Below are 20,862 nucleotides of genomic sequence, written 5' to 3'. Positions count from 1 at the left end.
CAAAGCTGCCTGAATTCTTCAAGAAGGCGCTGGAAACGCTTCAGATTCTGACAGCATGACACACCTGCTGCACAGCTGACCGGTTGAAGTGACACGGTGAGTCATCGTCACACAGCTACAGCGTGGATACGACACGGTAACAATGCTCCAGTAAGCTGTGGCGTTTAAATGATGCTGCGTTGGTACTCAGGGGCTCTTGACACCACACGTATGGAGCCGTGCTGCCATGTTTGCCAGCAGGACTCAGGACTGACGTCCGGTTGGAGCCGGTGCGGATTGCGGTCCGTTTCCCGTTCTCAGCGGCAGGACTGGCCTGCGTGGGCTCCTGCTCCAGCTTTTGACACGTTGAGTAGAGCTGCTGCTCTGCATGCCTTTGTTGTAACAAGTAGATGAGTGACTGTTGCATTTGTATGACCGGTCTCTTACCTGTGGCAGGTATCACAGAACTGCTGCTCACTGCATTGTTTAGTGGGGGGACCAGTTTCTGCAACCCTGTGGGACAGCTGTGCCGTACAATCCAGGGCCCAGCAACCTTCCACGTTCAAAGTCATTAAAGTTACCTTTCTTCTCAGCTTGAACTTCAGCGAGTTGTCTAAATGCATCAGGCTACTGCCACGTGACCGCATGATTAGACCGTTGACCATGTGTACCTAACAGAGTGAGTAATGGCATTTTTAAAACCACCTCAGTGCTGTGAATCTGGACCAAAGAAACCAAGAGAGCAGTCAGATTAATGTTCGTCAGTGTGATGGTGCATTTAGCTAAAGAGTTCAATTATAACCAACCAAAAACATTTATTAAAACAAATATGGCAGCTATGTGGAAAACAGAAAAATACTTAAACTGGTTCAAACAAACAGCTACAAAACAGGAAGTGTGTATAATGGACGCTGTTTGTCACCCGAAGAAGCAAAAACAACATATTCACTTTGAATAAATGGTCCACTGTTAACCATTTAAAGATACCAGCAGTGTGGGTGCAAGTTCAGAATATGGAGCCAGTCACAGACTAAAAGAATCATTAAGAAAATAATCAGGAGCACAGAAGCCAACAAACAAAACAGCAGAGCACACAAGCAACCTCGCTGCAGTCAGACTGATCAGGGTCCTCAGCACAAACAGCTGGATCCAAAATCCCAGGACAAGGCAGGTTCACAGCACGCAACAGTGTGTGTTACTTTGTAACCTCATCTACTGTATACATGTACATTATAAACAACGGGACCTTTTCACAGCGCAAACAAGGTACTGCACTGATGGACCCAGGTATCACATAATGTTCTCCACCTGATCTGTGAGAACTGGAAGCACCAGAGGAGATGGATGGTTGATTAAAGGACTGGATGAGAAACCCCAGCTGAAGGTCTGCTTCAATGTGCTTGGAGGAAGCTGCAGACCGGTGCCTGAAGCCGAAGAGGAGGGTGACAGACGGCAGACGTGCCAGAAGGAGGTTGCAAATCCATTCTCCTCCTCCGGCCCAGCTTACACGCACACATCATTTCTTCTGTTTTGGTGGAGGTCTGAGAACAAAAAAGAAAATGCACGGTTACCACAGATACACACAGCAGGTACTATGTTTACAGACACATGCAGTGTTTTTGGTGCAGGTCTGTGTCTGACAAATTCAATGAAAATCAATATGGGAGGGGAGGGGGGTCCTTAGTAAGATGGCTGAGGTGTTTAAGTGGTTCATGATCTGGTGACTGTAGTCATGTGGTTCTCATGTTGCCTTCAGCGAGCCTCTGCACTTACAGTAAAAGCCAGAAAAGGTCAGAAACGATTCTTTGAGCAGTTCGGCTGCAGCTTGATCTGGTTCCAAACACAGACACATATCTGTAAATACATTTATGCATCCATGTGGCTCATTACCTGAACTCAATGGTAAGTTAGCAAGTTCTTAATGGAAGCAGTGAGAGGTTTTCCTTCCATCTCCTCCAATGAACCTTAAATAAAACTACAGACTGGAGCTGACAGCAGGCTGTTTCTTCAAAGCCACTGTGCTGCTGCCAGCTGGGTTTTGTTTTTAAGGAGTCCACCAGATGGCGCTGCCGCAGCGCAGGAGCTGAGAGCTCTGTCCTCAGGAACCACAGAGGCTGAGGAGCTAAAAAGCCTCGTGTGCAAGTCCTTAGTCTGAGCCCTGATGCAGAGGCAGGAAACTGAACTGATTAACTGAGTTTCAACTGAGCAGAATAAGCTCCGCCTTTCTGATAACAATGGTAATGTTAGGCTGCGTGTTCTTTAAAAACTAAAGCAACATTACATGGTTACTCTGATAAACAGTTACAGGTTACTCAGCAACTGTTCCAGTCCAACTATGTTGGATCCACTTCAAAGAAAGCTTTCAGAAAATGTAACCTTTGACCCGGAGGTTCAGCAGCTGCAGCCATGGCTGCCCGACCGACAGGCTGGTCGCCCGCCCGCTGTCATCAACCGGGGTTTTTGTTTTTCCTTTAAGAGGCTGGTATTCAAAGGCAGCCAGCCTCCCCTCATCCACACCAGTTCCCCTACAGGCAGGAGCACCATCAGTGTGGTTCCTCACCCCGCCCTGCAACATCTGGGCGGGGCAGCGGAAACTACCTGCCAATGCTGCCCATCGACATCAGCTCTGCCTTTAACAGTGACCCCAGACATACTGCCTTAACCACACCTGCACGTGGATTAAAATCATCCTCACCGATCGGGCCAAGCTTTACAAACAGTGAAGCTCGGCCCACATCTCTCCTCCACTCACACTTTGTAACGGCTCTACAAACTCGTCCCCCTCTAACTCTTTGAGTTGTTCAGTCTGACGTCACTAGCCGTGTCTGGGCCTAAACTCCGCTGCAGGTCCATATATCAAACGATCACTGTGGCATTACTGAGAGTTGAAAAACTGTCTAAAGTCTTTCATCTTTAATAAAATGATCAGCGTTCTGCTCTACCAGGTGTAACAACTGAGTTTAACATCCAGGCATCCATGAAAACGGAATTTATGACATTTAACGGAGTTAGAAGTTAGCAGGAAGTTAGCTCGCTAGCTTCTATCTAAATACAATATAGCATGTCCTGACTGCGGGGTTTTGGAAACAAATTAAAACGTACAGCTCTGTTATCACTTCCAACATAAATGAAGACAGAAAACTAAACAGCAGTGACGTTTGTAGGGTTACTGAAGTTTGGCTAGCTGGTATATAATGATGTGCTACGTGACCGCTAGCGACACAGCTATGTTAGCATAATATAAACAAGCTAACTTTTTTTCCACTCGATAAAAGTTAACGTGAGTGTTCTCGGTGGTCAGGAACAAATGTAATCACATGGCAGGATGCTGTAAAAGGACCAAACTTCAGCCAGGAGAACAACTGAGATAATCCATCCACAATACGAGGTTAGTCATTCATATACTGCTGCGTGGGCTGGGCTGTAGCTACATCCTAAGGTTTTAAAAACTGAGCTTAAATAAATGATTAGCGGTAATAAAAGCCGAGGGAGGTCAACAGTGATCACTGACTGTTTTAGGAGCTTTTTGAGATCAAATAGAAGAAAATACATAACATTAAACATGTTAACAACACAAAAGCCATATTAAACGCAGACTACTTTAGGCCCGGAAGTAGGATTCGTCACGTCATCACTGAACAACCGGATAGAAATAATCATGTCACAGTGGGCATAGCTGGACTCATCTCAGACAAGGTTCACCTGGTGCCCTGAACAGCAAGAAAACAAAAGAGGTCATCATGGGTTTTAGGATGTGCAGAGCAGACTGTGTGGACACGTTCCAGCATTTCCCACAGAGAACATTTGGTGGACTGCCCACAGCACCGCCGCCGTGAACAAAGGTCAGGAGCACCTACGCTTCCTGAGAGATCTGAGGGGTTGTAGACGCAGCTGCTGGTGTCTCGCCACTCCTCCCTGCTGTAACGTCAGTGTGTTTTACAAACTCCTTGTCCACAGTAAAAAAAAATAAAAAAAAAATCTAAGAGAAATAGCATCTCAGCAGGAGGATGAAAATGGCGAGGGAGCCTTCACATACTTTACCTGGTGCCCTCAGGGCAGCGTGTCAGGTCTGGTAACCCATACAGGGACCCTTCATGTGAACATGCAAAGGAAACACTGGTTTCCAACTTGGTGAGTTGCTAAGCAGCTTCCTGTGACCGTTTCTCCTGATCACCAATGTTAGTGGACGTGAATCTGGGTGCAGAGCCTCATTAAGGGCGCTTTACCTGTAGATGCCCACCACCACAGCGTGGTCTCTCTCATAGGGCTCCAGCGTGAGCTGTTCCTGTGGTTTCATGTTCTCTGCACTCATCTTCTTCACTTCTGAGGCAAACACTGCCTCTGGAGCTGCTGTCGAGTCTATACAGTTAGCCTTAAGGAAGAAGAGCACAGCTGGAATCAGACTCACGAACAACAACAAGTCCTGAACAGGTAGACATTCCTCACCATCACACGAGTATCCTAGCACACGACTAAAACTAGTTTGAGTCCAAATCAAGGATTCAGTCACACATAAGCTGATTTAGCAGCCGTCTACAGTCATTCTGTAGTGAAGCAGGAGACGCCCTTTTATTCTCTTTAGCTTTAGCAACATTTGCTATTAGAAATCACGCCATGTGAGAAACTTACTCATGTTTGTGGGTCAGTAACTCGAGATAACTGACTCGGAAAATGTCTTCATTCGTTTTTTGAGATTGAACAAAGCCTAAGCTAAAACGTGTGAAAATGGTCAGCAGCCACTGGCCGAAGAGGAACCGTGAAAGACCTTTAGAAAGCCTGGAGAACTTCTGCATAAGACAACGTTAAAACCTTCAAAGTTTAGCGTTCAGGGAGCCGTTACCTGTTACGGCAGTTATCAGCGTACCTTGATTGAGATAACAAAGTGGCCGCCGTTCTTCAAAAAGTTGTGAGCGTTCAAAGCAACGATCCTCGTCTGGTCAGGCTGGGCAACATCAGCAAAGATCACATCCACCATGCCTGCAGAGGGACAGACGGCACGTGAATGCTCTGCATGTGTTCACCGTGCAGGTTCCTGATGGGACGATGGCCGCCCCTCGCCTTCGTGTCAAGGATTACAAACAAACCTGCATCACACTACTCACCAACAAGCATTCTGTATTTGTGCGGGTGCCGAGCGTCTTCGATGATTGGAATGATGTTGGTGCGTTTTTTCGCCACGTTGAGAAGGTCGCGACCCGACCGGTGGGAAAACTCTACTGCATAGACCAGCCCTTCCTGTCACACAACACACTCATGTCAATGCAAGCTGCTTTTGTTTCCTGTGTTAAATCTACACCACCCTAGAAATCTTGATGATGCAGCCCATTGGCCCACTCATGACTTTATTTCCACCCAATTCTGTCCCCATTTTTAATCCACTGGGAGAGAAACTCCAGTGAGCCGTGTTTGTCTCTTTCATTTTAGGAACATCCCATGACACAGGGATTTCCCACCGTCCGGTTCCCCAGTTTTTGATGGAGGAATGAGGATCGTAGTTTTAATTATTGTGCGTTTGATCCCTTTGCCCCTCCTGTCACGTCCCCTGTGGTCAAACACTACTGCCAGCAGTGGTCTGCCCGTTCGGCAGCTACAAAGAGAAAGTGTGCGGTACTCACGGGTCCAACGATGTCGGAAACGTGGGACACTGTGGTGCCAGAGGCAGCTCCCAGGTACATGACCTTGGCTCCAGGCTTGATGTGGATCTGGTCGACTCCTCCCAAGATGGCCGCAGCCAGCTTGGAGCGGAACGGATTCCAGGCTCTGTATTCAATCTTAGTCTCTCCTTCCTACCAAGACCGAAGCGAACATCGACTCAAAGTGTGGTCACAACAGTAGGAAGAGCACACGTTTTCATATTTGGCATAGCAGCAACAGCTGAACTGGACTCACTTCCACACTGATCCTCTTCTCTCCATACACAGACTCTCCTACCACCATGTTTTTTGTCACCAGGGCATCCTCCTTTCCCCTGCAGATGAACACTCCTGAGAGAGAGAGAGACAGACACACACACACACACACACACACACACACACACACACACACACACACACACACACACACAGGAATAAGCTTCCAAATGAAGGCAAATGCTGAAAGGTGAATAAAATGTGACAAACTGTAGCCGAGGCTCAAAACACTCCAGCCTTCAGTGCAGAAAATGCCTCAGTCCTCTAAAATATGAACAATCACCTTCATGTCTGTGAGGCTCGATCAGGACCTTCTTCCCTCCTCCGAAACCACCTCGGCCACCCCTCCCTCCTCTACCCCCTCTGCCTCTTGGGGTTCCTCTGCCACCACCACGGCCCCGAAATCCTCCACCGTCTGGGGACTGGAAGCCTCCACCTGAAAAACAGCCGCGCACAAGAGAAAGTTCCAGAACCTGGATCAGCAGGTCGCAGAGTGATGCATTTCTGTCCTTCACTGGGACGTTGGCTGGACACCTTTTGCTGATCATTAAATACACAAGTAACTGTTTTGTTTAAAGAACAAACCAGTAGTTAGACTTTTTGGGTCTCGCTCCGTTTTTTCCATCCTCAGGTGTGTGTTTACAACAGCATGACCCTCGGAGGGCGATGTAAAAACATAATGGCCCATCATATGAAAAAGGCTCCCACCCCTGCTTTACACTGAAACAATTCATGCAGAATGACGACAAGCACCAGTCACCTACCACAGAAATAACTGTTTATTAAAGACAGAATCATTGAAAAGGCAAAGCAGCTGCTCACCAACCAAGTCCTTCCACGGCTGCGCTGCTAACAGCAGCAGATGGTCCCAGCTTGGTACACATTACTGCCATGATGGCTTTAACAACGTGCCCAGTGGCCACAGTGAAACGAGTCATGTGGCTCATATTTACGTGGAAACTGATGTTTTCTTCCCAGAATAAGAACAGACGAGCTGAGGTCTGACTGTCAGTTCACTGTTTGTATACTTCGTGGCAACTTTTATCTTGATTTAATCATCCAGGTAGGTAAAACCTAGAAGGTTGATTCTGTTCTTCTGGATGTTTTCAGTGGGAGAAACGTCATCATCATCATCAAGTGTCAGCTGACTGCAGGTCTACAACCTTACAAACAGGACATTTACATAATGACTGAAACCAGCACCACTGAAGGAACAACGGGCTGGAGGTCAGCTCCTCGATCACTGACCAATGGTCATGAGTGCCATTCACAGAGAGTGGGGGGATGGCTGCAATCACATCATTGTAAGACTTAACCTCCAGTGTTTGCTGAAGGTGGGACCTCTTCATCACCATCTGATGGTCTCGTTTTTCTTTTCCACTGTTTGAATCCATGTGAGCTGCACAGCTGTCTGTAAGACTGCGGGGCATCAGTGAGCCAACACACACCTCTGTGGACAAGCGTTGCAACTCTGTGGGCCTTGTATCTGAAATCCACTTTGTGTTTGTTACAAACAGTTATGAATGCTGAGAGTTCAGGAGCTTCTTTTGCCATCGTGTTCGTTTAGTCGAGGACCCCCTCCGAAACGTTTCACTGCTGCTTAAGTCTTTCACTAAGCAAACGTCAGCCTCACAGTTACTGAAATAAAGCCACAGTGCTGTGGGTTAGCAGGCATTATCACCTATAAATGAAGGTGGAACTGCTCTGACGCCGAGACCAGAACTTTAGCTGTAATGTTAACCTTTCAAAGCCGGTCGGAGCGGCACGCTCTGTTTGGCGTAACTATTTTTAAATTCCCGTAGAACTGGAACCACGTAAGCTTGTGCAATCATTTTTGCACATGAAACCGGAGGAGTTGTACTTACATCTCATCCTCGGTCAGTTTCCTTCCACATGTGGCTTTATAGCAACAAAAACATAATATTCCAGAAACACGCTTTGCCGATCCGATCAGCTGTTCGTAACACTTCCCACATTGGAATAGACGTCAGCGTGAACTATGGCATGTTCGCCATGACCTGCCCGAAACCAGAAGTGACGTCATTTTTGCAGAAAATGTAGTTTTTCTTACCTTCGGGGGCTCATAAGCCTACACTGGTGTTTTTAAAAGTCATGTTTGACTCTGTGCTTTTCTCAATAGTTTCCGGGATCCTCAAACTGCACTGCTGGAAATAGTTTATTTTGATGCACATGCTGGTTTTTATGCAAATTTGCATTTCATTATGTTTTTGTTTTTCCTGCAGTGTATAAAAATTGGTGTATTTCAAAAATAAAACTATGAAGACCATCAAAATAAATTTCCTGTGGTTGGAAACTATTTTGTACAACTTTTTTTGTATTTGCAGTTTTGAGGGATAAGCCTCTTAAATTTCTCTGAATAGAAGTATATGTAAAAAAACAAATGATTTTTTTTTGTAGTTTATTGCACTTTTTTGCAATTTATGCAGTTACTATGGACTCGATGCCTACGTATCATTAAAATGTGGGCTATAACGGTTGTATTGATATATAACAACTTGAAATGCTCCCAAAAAATGGCGCTATATAAATGCAATACATTATTATCATTATTATTATTACTATTACAGCATGTGCAAATATAAAGATAAGCCCTGGCGGGCTTGGTTCTTAAAGGTCTTAAAGGGTTAAGAAAGAGTGGAGCGCTCAATGCGTGGTTAAAACGCGGTGGTTGAAGATTGCTCGGTAACTGGAGAAACAAATACAAAGCAACACTTCATCTGCTGTTTGTGATCAAGTGGAGCACAGAGTGTTTTGTGAGCTGCTTTAACTCTGAGACTGTCACTATTTGAACTTAACAGCCTATAATATTATATTATTAGCAGATACCTGAATAAAAATACTTTTAATTGCTTCAAGTCGTCATCCTGGCATTTGAGGATCACATCCACGATGTGATGATACGAACGGCACGTTTCCAGTCTCACCTCTTCCTCCCCGGAATCCTCCCCGGAATCCTCCTCGTCCTCCGCGGTCACCAAACCCTCCTCTGCCTCCACCTCTGCCTCCACCTCTTCCTCCTCTGTCCATGCGAGGACTGAAACCTGAAACCATGAATCGTTATTATATGTGTAAACAGACACATCTAGCAACCAGTGCGCGGCTGCTTACGCCAGTGCCGCCATCTTGGATCGTTAACCCGGGTCGCTCCACATTTAAACACCGACTCCGACCACTTGGGGGACCCAGCACAACACGCACACAACGCGGCTGTTCAAACACACACTCGGAAACACGCTTAATAAAAGTAACGGGGCTGAGACTCGACTCACCGCCTCCTGTGTGGGCTTTGAACGACAGGCGTGCTCGCGGCGTGCTCCGCGTGGCCGTGATGTTTGGACACTTTCACGGAACCGCAAACACACAGACCGGGCTAACGTTAGCGCGAGCTACGTCTCGTGGAGCAGAAAACAGCTGTAAACGGCTGGAACGGGTTTCAGCCGGCGTGACCCGACTTTGGCTTTTCCTCGCGGAATAAAACCGTAACTCTGGTTGTAACGGAGCTCGCTGTGTGGGCCCCACGGAGTCCCAGACACGTGCGAGGAGACACAGCGCGTGTTCAACTCAGAGCACTTATTCCGCCAGCGCGGACACACCAACGGCTCACCGTGAACAAACCACGCGCTCAGACAGCCAAGTCTGCGGTAGTTTTCACAATAACGTGGCCGTGTAGGCCGTCCACGCAGTGTACCTGACTGCACAGACTCACCGAATACACGATCAGACATCAGCCCGCGTTAGCGAGCGTAAGCACGTGTGTCTTACTGTACCTGGCCTCATCGTTTCTGGCGTAAACTACTGAAATGGACGCAGCCCGCGGAGTTGAATCGCTTCTCTCCTGTGTTGATCCTCAGTGAACAGACACGGCGTGATCACGTGCAACTGTGCGACCCAGAGCAAACTTTCTTCTTCTATCTAATCTATTGTTGCTTAGCAAGCAAAACGGCGCATTAGCGCCACCAACTGGACACAGACCTTGTTTTCAAACAGAGGACAGCTGCTGTCAGCTGCCGGATGTTGTGCCGAGACAACCTTCCTGTCACAAGGTAGAAGCTGGAATCCGTCTGTGATTGCTGATTGATATCTGCATCTAAACGATAACGGTCAGGCTTAATGTTCACATCTCACATGGTTTGAAAGAGGCACTTATCTGCACAATCTCATGCACACATATGCACACATATGCACACCTGCATACACCAAGTTACTTTTTGCACAACCCACTGTCGTTGTTGCACTTTTGCGATGTCTGTATTATTCGGTTCTGCCTGGCGTTGCACTCTCTTTGCTTTGGTTTGTTGTAATCCTGTTTGATTGTCTGTAGCAGCGTGGTCTCAGAGGAACGTTGCTCCTTTCACTGTGTACTGTACCACTGCACATGGTTGCAATGACAATAAAGCCACTTGACTTGAGAACCACCGATGTCCACTGTGAGCAGCCATCTTTGACGCCATCTGTCTGCCATACAAAGCCGTTTCAGATTCCTTCCCAGACGCTTAACAGACGCTGACCCTCACATCTTGTGTCAGGTGATCTCAATGGGTCGCATAAGGTCTCACAATAACTTCACCCAAAACCTCTGCTAATAAGGACCCCACGCCCTTTTTCACACCTCGGTACATGTGATAAGGCGGATGATCAATATAGTTGGTCCTCTTAAGGCTCCCACATGGGATTACATACCCAGGACTCAGCACCCTCTGCTTTTAGAAGTGAAGAAGCTCGATGAGAGGTGAAACGTCTTCAAGGAACTTAAAGAAGTCCAGTTGTTTTTTTCCAAGCCCCATAGACGAGACAACTATTAAATGACCACTTCAAACTGACAAGAAAGTCTTTGTACTGATGTTAGCTAAATGATCAGAACACACAGACCAAGCACATCACTACTGCTCAGAGGAGCAGAGTGTAACTGTTTTTGAAAGGAAATCAGATTCATTTCTATTGAGCAGAAATGTTGGAAATCACAGTGAATAATTGCTGAGTCATTTGTTATTCTGATATAGGCTCAGAGCATCAGGTGAATCCCCCACTCCTCTTTTCACTCCCACTGCTGCATGTCATCAACATCTTCGTTCCTCTTTTCTTCACCATTATCTGAACGATGGCTGAATCAGAATCTTTATTGTCATTGTGCTTTAAGAACAACCGAAACTGTATGCAAACCTGCTCTAAGTGAAAAGAGCACGCTGTTAAGAGAAGAAAAGAAGAATATATGGTAAATGGCCTGTATTTGTATAGCGCTTTTCTAGTCCCTAAGGACCCCAAAGCGCTTTACATATCCATTCACACACATTCACACATTGGTGATGGCAGCTACATTGTAGCCACAGCCACCCTGGGGCGCACTGACAGAGGCGAGGCTGCCGGACACTGGCGCCACCGGGCCCTCTGACCACCACCAGTAGGCAGCGGGTGAAGTGTCTTGCCCAAGGACACAACGACTGAGACTGTCCAAGCCGGGGCTCGAACCGGCAACCTTCCGATTACAAGGCGAACTCCCAACTCTTGAGCCACGATCGCCCCATGTATAATAAATAACAATACAACAATAAAAAGAAATGAAACAAATAAAAAATATATATTACATAGTATATCCAAGACTGTATATAAGAGTGAACAATGGAAAATACGTTGACACAGTGATTTTTCACAGGCTGCCCTTTCATGACCCTGGTTTCTCCTTGTTACTCTTACAAAGTGCTGCTCAGAGTGGAGCACCTTGATTAAACTATAAAAAATATATAAATAAAACTGAACAAGTCAAATTTTAGGCCCATTTTCAACAACAGTGAGTTCCAGTGTCACATTAATGCAAGTTTAAAATATTAAATGAACAAACTCATTGGATATAGGTTTACAGTTTTTACACACACAAAAACGGATGAATTAACACAATTAATCAATTATCAATTTTATGTAAATCTGTGTTGCTGCTGAGGCGGAGACCATCCAGAGATGCTGGCAGCATTGATGTAAATGAAAAACAAACACAAGGTGAAATTAGCTATCATTAGCGGTTAGGTGTACATAGAAGTGCGATCAGTGCAAAAAACACAACTTAACACTTAATTTGAATTTTGAATTTATTTATTTTAAAGGGACAGTGCAGTTTAACATAGTTCAAGTACAAAACATGAAACTGATGTAACGCACATACGTTTATAGCTCATTTTCAACAATTGTCCCTTGTTGGGCTTCAATCAAAATAGATACATTTTACAATAAAACATACATTTTCATAAAACCAACTTACATCATAAATACAATTAATAGACAATAAATTAAAATAAAATTAAAACCATCAGTCAAAATGACTACATCTCTGATTTCCCTTTAACCAAACTTTAACCTTCATGTAAAGGATCTGATGTCTGTAATCAATCTGATTTCGGTTGGAAGTGTGCTCCTCGGTCAGTCAGGCCTGTATGGAAAAAGCTGACTGACCGGATGTAGATCTGCGATATATCTTGCGGTTGCCGTTCACCTTGCTCCTGGTAATACGATTACTATCTTGTCTCTGGATGTATCTATTGAGACACTCTGGGGCCATCCTATTTATACATTTAACGACTAATTTAAGAAAACACAGATGATTAAAACTCTTAAAACTAAGTAGATTATATTTCTTTAAAATGTCCACACTCCAGTCCAGCAGGCGGCGGTAATGCGCATCTAAGCTGGTTGACCAACCGCCATTAAACTGAAAAGAAGAAGAAGGTTACAGTCTCATGGCCATCAGTCGCAGCCCGCGCACTGTTTAGCAGCTCTCAGTGTTTATGGTTTTAACTGTCACAGGGACATTAAACTATATTTTGATAGGTTGGAGGAGCGCCTACTGCGCTGCTTATCTAAATATCCCAATTCTTTTATCATTTTTGGTGGAGACTTTAATACAGTGTTTAACAGGCATTTGGACCGATGGCCTTCAGACTCTTAACTCATTCATAAGACTGTTGGCACAAAGATTCAACTCAGTCGATTCTTGGAGGGATTCTCATTCATCTCAAATAGCTTACACGTGGTGTAGTAAGACTCAAACCAGGCACTCGCGTATCGATTATTGGCTTATCTCAAAAGGTTTAGAGAAAATTTAAACGGATATTTATCCTACTCCACTCTCAGACCATAAAATGGTTAGCTTATCAATCCCATCCTCCCTCATCACTAAAACCTCATAATGGAAGCTAAATAGAACCATTCTTCAGCATAAAGAAGTGATTTGTGAAGTTCAGAGATTCATTAAACTTTATTGGAGTAAAGCTCTCACAGATAACACATTTTGTAGCAAGGTTCAAGGTTCTTTATTTGTCACATGCATAGTTATACAAGTATAACACACAGTGAAATGTAGTCTGACACGCTCCTCGACATGTGCAAAAATTGGGGGGGGTAGATGAAGAACATTATATATATATATATATATATATATATATATATATATATATATATATATACATACATATAGTATATGCACTGGGTGAATGTGCAGTAGTAGCAGCAAGCAGGTGAATTCTGTACATTAATATGAATAGACATCTGACTATTTTACAGGATAGACAATATAAACATATTTAAAGTTAAAGGAATTGAAATGTACATTGTGCCTTGGTTTAGAGTGTTTGGAAGAGTCCTGTCTCAGTCAGTTATAGATGATGTGAGAGGGCGGGTGTGTGTGTTTAGGGCCCGGATGGCTTGGGGATAGAAGCTCCTCTTGAGTCTCTCTGTCCTTGCCCGGAAGATGCGGAACCTTCTACCAGATTGCAGAAGTTGGAACAGTTTGTTGCCAGGATGGGACGGGTCCTTCAGTATCTGCTCTAGTCCGGCATCTCCTGGTGTAGGTGTCCTGAAGCGGGGGGAGAGCAATCCTGCAGCAGCGTTCTGCTGTACGGATCACTCTCTGGAGAGCTTTTTGGTCCTTCACACAGCTGTTCCCAAACCACGATGTCATGTTCTGTGTGAGGATGCTCTCCACAGCGCCTGTATAGAAAATCCTGAGGACCTTTGGAGAGACCCTGAACTTCCTCAGTTGTCGTAGGTGATACAGGCGCTGCCTAGCCTTTTTGGTCTGGACCTGAATGTGGGCAGCCCATGTCAGGTCTGAGGAGATGTGGACACCAAGATACTTGAAGGACTGCACCCTCTCCACTGGAGCTCCATTGATGATAATGGGCTTGTAGTCTCTGTGCTGACCCCTTCTGAAGTCCACCACCAGCTCCTTGGTCTTGCTGACGTTCAGCTGGAGGTGGTTGTCCTGGCACCACGATGCCAGATTCTTCACTTCATCCATGTAGGCCGCCTCATCGTTGTTGGAGATGGCACCCAACACCACTGTGTCGTCAGCAAACTTCACAATGGTGTTGGAGCCATGGGTGGCCACACAGTCTGAAGTGTAGAGGGAGTAGAGCAGTGGCGAGAGGACACATCCCTGAGGTGCTCCTGTGTTGATGGTGATGCTGTTGGAGAAGCACCTGCCCACCCTCACCACCTGAGTTCTGCCAGTGAGGAAGTCCAACACCCATGCACACAGACGGCTGTTAAGTCCCAGATCCCTCAGCTTTGTGAACAGTCTGCAGGGCACTATTGTGTTAAACGCTGAACTGTAATCAACAAACAGCATTCGCACATAGTTACCCTGTTTCTTGTCCACGTGGCTGAGAGTGGTGTGTAGGACGTGGGCGATGGCATCCTCTGTGGATCTGTTGGATTGGTAGGCGAACTGGAGCAGATCTGTGGTGTCTGGGATGGAGGAGGAGATGATGTTCTTCAGCGGCCTCTCAAACACCTTCATTACTACCGAGGTCAGTGGGAACTTTTGAAATATAAAATTGGAAAACTCTTTAGAAAATACAGCAGTGATTTGGCAAAAAAAGAAGATCTGATGAGACACAGGTGATACAAACGATCACATGCCTGACTTCCAAACCAATAGACACCCTCAGTGAATCTGATAAGATAGAACTGGTTGACCTGCAGCACAGGTTGGATGAGATTTACAAACATAAAGCTGACGGAGCATTTATTCAGAAAATGGTTCGAAGAAGGAGAGCAGAATTCAGCCTATTTTTTCAGACTTGAAAAGCATCAATCTTTTTTTTTTCCCCCGCCTGTCCCATTTGGTTCTTTAGCCATCAGAATTGTTGTCCGAAGACCAACAAGGAGACCCAATGGATTTACTTTGCCAAATGGATCATCGTGGCATTGCCGTATTGGTCCATTTGATCGACCTCTGTTTTTATTATTTATTATATTTTATTTTCAGATTTTACAGACGGGACAGACATGAGTGAGGGATAGGAAAGGGAGAAAGAAAGAGGAAGGAAAAGAAAAACAGAAGGGGAGAGGGACAGCGAGAAAGGGGGGGAGAAAAAAAAATCTCCTGGATCACCTGTTGAGAGAAGAAGAGAAAACAAGCAAAAAAAACAGAGCAACATACTAAACACAACACCATCGCATTAAGTGTAAACAGCAGTAAATACTAAATATTCAATGTTGTTGTGCAGCACGCAGGACAGACAGCGCACAATGTGCTTTGAAGTAGCAGCCAAGAAAGGTGTAATTTAAGTCTACGAGCAGTGAACACGCGTGTGCACACCTGTGTGGATCAGCGCGCTTGTATTCAAATGGTTTCCACATGTAATGGTCTGCTAGAGGATGTAGCGAGCCATAGCCCCGCCCCCCACGGCATGAAGGAGATCCAGGCCCCAGACATCCAGAGGCCCCAGAGTGCGAGAGCCCAAGGAGGACCACCGGAGGGGCATCAATCTAACACCAACTCCATCCTACAACTAAATATTAATGGGACAATTTCTAATGATAAGGATACCATAGCAAAATATTGTTCAAACTTTTATTGCAAACTTTATTCTTCTAGTTATTGCCCTGAAGCTTGTCTGACTTTTTTAAATTCTTTAGACAAAATCACTCAGCTGAATGAGGAGGAAAGTCAGCTTTGCGACAGATCAATTTCTTTGATCGAGGTTGCAGATGCTATAAAACATCTAAAGATTAACAGATCCTCTGGAACTGACGGCCTTACTGCCGAGCTTTACAAACAGTTCGCTGACAGTTTAGCCCCGTTTCTTTTAGACGTTTTTAAGTAAAGTATGGATAGAGGTGCACTCCCTAGACAACTGGCGACCAATCTCTTTACTGAATAATGATTATAAGATATTGGCTAATAGAATAAAACACGTATTAGGTAAAGTTATTGATGAGAGTCAATCTGGATGCATGCAGAATCGTCATATCTCAAACAACATAAGATTCATTCTAGACATAATAGATTACCCAGAACTTGTACAGGATGAGTCTTATTCTTTTTTTAGATTTCTACGAGGCGTTCGACTCCTTAGAGCATGAGTTTATTTTTACAGCTTTAAATAAATTTGGGTTCGGTCAGTCCTTCTGTAATGCCGCTCGGACACTGTACTGTAACAGCTCCATAGAGCTTGCCACTGGTACTTCCCCGAGAGTCTCTCTAAAGCGTGGAGTGAGGCAGGGTTGCCTCCTGTCCGTATATTTATTCCTTCTTTCTGTGCGACTCTGTAATTCGCACATTAAACTCAGTTCTTTAAAAGGCCTGGTCATTGCTAACAGAGAAATACTCATAAGTCAGCTGGCAGACGATACAGCTCTCTTCCTCAGAGACGCCTCGCAAGTTTCAGTGGCCATTAACAATATACAGCCATTCTCTAAAGCCTCCGGACTTTCACTCAACCTGCATAAATGTGAACTTTTACCAGTTAAAAGTTGTTTAGCAACTTCAATTCATGGAATACCTGTAAGAAACTCTGTAAGATACCTTGGAATTCAAATAATAAAAAATGAGCTCCACAAACTTCATTCCTATTATAGATAAATCCCAAAAAATCACAGTGAGACCTGTCGTTGAAGGGAAGAGTTCTGCTGTCGGAGGCTGAAGGTATCTCCCGTCTAACCTGCTGCTCAGTCACTACATGTTGATAATACAACCTGTAAGTCAATTAACAAGTTATTATAAAGAATTTTTTATGGAAAAATAAAACTCACTGCTTGCGTAAATCAGTAGCTTTAAATTCATATGATAAAGGAGGCATACATTTTATTGATTGTGGTGCTCTTAACAATGCTTTTAAAATAAAGTGGATTAAAAAGTATTTAAAGAATCCCACTTCTATCTGGAACTTTATCTCACATCATGTGTTCTCTAATGTAGGCGCCTTAACTTAACAGTTATAGTATTCCACAAATACCACTGAAACTTTCTCACTTTCATCAACAGATTCTTTTGGCATGGGCGCTGATTTACAAACACAATTTCTCTCCACAAAACGGTTTTATTTGGAATAACTGCAATATTATTTATAAAAATAAAACTCTTTTTTTTAAATAACTGGTTTAATAATCTTGATTAGTCAGTTAAATAGAGAAGATGGACTCTTATATAATTACTCTGAGTTCCTCAGGAGATACAATGTACCAGTAATGTACATGTACATGTAAATTCTGGAAGGACCTCCACAAGTTTATTACTGTTCTCCCTAATTTTCAGTTATACTACAAGGACTTTATCTTTGGCTGTTATCATTTTAAACACAAGGACAGTGATGCTTTCTTCTTTATAAATATGTTTGTTAGTTTTGGCAAAACTTCACATGCACAAAAGCAAAGTCCTCGGCAGAAAGCCTGAACTTCTTGTATTAAAAATAGAACTCGCACAATATATAAGGACAATCTCCTCATCAAAGAACACCGAGGCTCTCAAGTTAACATCTGGAACTGTTTGAAACTTGATTTTGGCTCTCGCAAACTTTTGTTTATTTATGTTCCCCTTAATTGATTTTATTTTGTACTCACTGTAGTCTCACTGTCCCTTCACTCTCATTGTTCCTCATTGTAACACCACAATGTCATCTTTTATGTGATTCCTGTTCTACCTAACTGTATGTCTAAAATGTGATAAATAAAGTTTAACAAAAAAACCAAAACTTTTTAGCAACTCAAACAGTTAAATAAGCCAAAGACACTGTCAGGGAGTTACATTTATTAACAGTTAGACACAGGCTAAGGGTTGAATCACACGATATCACAGGAGCATAGGTTTAGAGTTTTAATTGCTTTTACATTATGGAAGTCTGTGAATTTTAGCCAGTAAAATGAGTAAATTAATCAAATAAAATGTGTTTGCCCTATTTGCAGATTAATCAAAAAAATATTTCCCACAACAGAGAGAGAAGTCAGAATAAATAAAAGAAACAACAAAAGTACAAAAATCTGTCCACAAAAGATTAGTGCAGTGAGACAGTAACAAAATGAACCGTTAACATCAGCGTCTTTTTTATACAAGAAAAGTTCTGGTGGGGTATAAACGATGAATGATTTCAAAAGACATTTTCTTTACTTTGTTGGTTAACAGGAATTTCGATGGAAAGGTCAAATTCTCTTCCACTCCAGGTCCCAGTATAAATTATTCCCATAAGGAACGGCCATTGGGACACAAATTGTGTCTTTCTGCACTGGAGTCCTCCCTGCATGCCAGATGGTGAGGAGAAACCCACTGTGTCTGTATCATGTACACTGAGTGTAGGAGAAAAGAACTACTCAGAGCTGGATAAAGAAGGATTAGCTGTAATATTTGGTGTACAGTATCTCCATCAGTACTTGTATGGCAGGATGTTTATGATTATCATGGATCATAAGGCATTGATACGTTTGTTTCATGAGATGAAGGTGGTGATACCAGAACGGCGTTCTTGCCCCATGCTGGAACAGCTACATCACAGTCGGGAATGAGCCGCGTGAAGGGCCTGGCCAGAAGTTACCTGTGGTGGCCACATATGGAGACTGACATTGAGCATGAGGCAAAGTCCCGCATTACTTGTCAAGAACACAGACACAGGCCTGCTGCACCCCTGAGAGTGGTGAGCGGTGCAAACTTTCAAGGAAAAAAGGAAAGAAAAGAAGCAGGAGACCTCTGGAGCATATGAGAGACTGATAATAACAGGAAGGGGCACTGACAGGATTTTACTGTTATAGTGAAGTCTGTCGGATGGCTGGTTAATTAGTAGTGAGTGAAATTTGAGTTAATTTTGTGGGGTTTGTTTTATATTTATATATATAAGGTTAAGTTTTTATATGGGTATTTTATTTACTAATTAAACTACAGAGTAGTTTCAGTTAAAGGGGGAGGAACATTATGAAGTAACAGTTGGTTCACACGGGTTTGACCACCAGGGGGCAGCAGTGTTTTGAGTGCTGTGCCGGTGTCTTTATGTCCAGTTCCGGAAATTAAGCGATGGCTGAGGTCGAAGCCGTCTCTGTTATTCCTTAACGCTCAAAATATTACAAAGAAATTAAAATTTGCTTCTGCTTTGCTCTGATGTGCAGAAGGACAAAACGTTTTTTCTTTCTATCCGCCTGAAGAACTTTTGTAACGCAACTACACAACTAAATGTAGTCCAGTAACGCGTTACATAAGTAAGGCGTTACATTAACGCCTTACTGGAAATGTAAAGATGGCATTTTAACCAATGCTGCTTATTGTTCTACAGAACCGTGTTGTTCCGGTGTCCGGCCGCACGTGGAGCTCGCTCACGCTGCAGGTGGAACAAACGCTCGCGCGCTCACAGCTGACGGCGGAAGTAGCCTGACGTCACTGAGATTTCGGGAGCAAAGATGGCGAACACCTTCCAGAGTTTCAGCTTGTAAGTGCTGCAGAACGAAACAGTAACATCACACAGCCTGGTTTACGGTCCACGCTGCGTGGAGAGGCGTGCCCGTCTTTAGTAGGAGTGTAACTACAACGACACGTTTGAGTTACGTTCCGTCAGCTTCTCGTTAATTGTCGAGGAGCTGACGCTAACGTCCGTTTTATCCCAACTTGTTTTGTTTTTTTAAACAATTTCAGTTGTTTCTAATCACATTTAAATAACACATTTAAATATGGACGCGAGCAAACGCAACTTAGTAACTGAGCTTCTAAGCGAGGTTAGAAGATGTGATGGAGCCATGTTCCAGAGCAGTAACCGGCTCCTTCAGCGCTGCTAATGTGAGCTGCCCACGGGCTCATGGTGGCTTTTAAACCGGGTCTTGTCTTTCGCATCAGGCGCACCACACCAGAGAAGTTTTACATAGAAGCTTGTGATGATGGCTCCGTGGATGTCCTGGCTATTGACAGGGTGTCAACTGAGATGACTCTAACAGGTAAGCAAATGGACACGCCCCCTGCCAAAGGTCGGGATGCTGTCTAAAAATGTAGAAGAAAACAAACGACTGAGACCATTTAAACCTTTAATGAAAAGCCCAAAGAAAACCTCTGCTCGTTATGGTGAATGGACAGCTCTGCTCTGCCTGAGCAGCCAAAGCACTTTACACAACCTGCGTCATTCACCCCGCAGCTGTTTCTGTGTAAGCGCTTTCCATCTAACAGTCACACTGCAGCCCGGGTCGCTACCTTGCCGAAGGATATTTGGCATGTAGACTGAAGCACAGGTAGCAGATGATCGGCTCCACATGCTGAGCTGCAGCTCAAAATGGCATTTAAGTTTATTGTTATTTAAATATGGAATTAAAGAAAGTTTATAAAATTCAAAAGATTTTTTTGCCAGTCTTGATAGACACTTTTTATTGTGCTATTTCTTACTTCCTGTATTGTCTGTTTTTGTTACTGTTTGGACTGGAGCACTGTTAATTTCCCCTAGAGATCAATAAAGTATTCTGATTCTGATTTGAGCCATAGTTTATTTATAAAGCAATTTATTAAACAACACATGGCCGACCAAAGTGCTGTACAACAGGAATATAAAAAGTACAATAAAAACATATAAAAATACAATAAGAAAGACACTTTAAGTAACACTTCAGTATATCTAGCTAAACTGTATTTTGTGTGAACATTAAAATAGGAAATGTTTTCTAGATCTTATAAAAAACGAAACAAAAACATCTCCCATTAAATTTAGTTGATTTGGCAGATAGT

At 43.9% G+C, this 20,862-nt stretch overlaps 2 protein-coding genes across 6 annotated transcripts in view; one reads left to right on the top strand and one right to left on the bottom strand.

The window, feature by feature from the left end:
• Nucleotides 1-774: 774 nt before the first annotated feature.
• fbl (fibrillarin rRNA 2'-O-methyltransferase) lies at nt 775-9,808 on the bottom strand. Its single transcript, XM_085422029.1, has 9 exons — nt 9,677-9,808; nt 8,834-8,950; nt 6,172-6,324; nt 5,869-5,963; nt 5,595-5,765; nt 5,082-5,214; nt 4,844-4,956; nt 4,206-4,351; nt 775-1,520 (listed from the first exon to the last, which is right to left on the bottom strand). Exons 1-9 carry the CDS (start codon nt 9,684-9,686, stop codon nt 1,496-1,498), a joined length of 963 nt encoding a protein of 320 aa, XP_085278155.1. The 5' UTR covers nt 9,687-9,808; the 3' UTR covers nt 775-1,495.
• A 16-nt stretch (nt 9,809-9,824) lies between these two features.
• The window catches only part of sacm1lb (SAC1 like phosphatidylinositide phosphatase b), a 29,213-nt gene continuing 18,175 nt past the window's right edge, over nt 9,825-20,862 (top strand). For 2 of the 5 annotated variants that reach the window (XR_014913712.1, XR_014913713.1), the window contains exon 1: nt 19,175-20,087. Coding sequence is in view for 3 of the 5 variants with exons in the window: in XM_085422027.1 (XP_085278153.1) it covers nt 19,952-20,087 (136 nt within the window). In the remaining 2 variants the exon portion in view is untranslated. Of the gene's footprint in view, nt 9,953-19,174; nt 20,088-20,862 lie in introns of those variants that run through there. The other 3 variants (XM_085422027.1, XM_085422028.1, XM_085422026.1) reach the window with 3 other exon arrangements.

The sequence above is a fragment of the Rhamphochromis longiceps genome, linkage group LG11 (genome assembly GCF_057381845.1).
Source record: "Rhamphochromis longiceps isolate RC_006_pf linkage group LG11, R_longiceps_female_GT1.1, whole genome shotgun sequence".
NCBI classification, from domain to species: Eukaryota; Metazoa; Chordata; class Actinopteri; order Cichliformes; family Cichlidae; genus Rhamphochromis; species Rhamphochromis longiceps.
Note: the sequence above shows the minus strand (reverse complement) of the source record. Positions and strands in the feature narration are given on the sequence as shown.

Bases quoted from the DNA above. Each gene is read 5' to 3' on its own strand.
- fbl (XM_085422029.1), bottom strand. The intron at 4,957-5,081 runs GTGAGTAGTGTG...GTCCCTCTGCAG, and splicing joins CAAATACAGAATGCTTGTTG to GCATGGTGGATGTGATCTTT. The intron at 4,352-4,843 runs GTACGCTGATAA...TTCTTCCTTAAG, and splicing joins ACTTTGTTATCTCAATCAAG to GCTAACTGTATAGACTCGAC.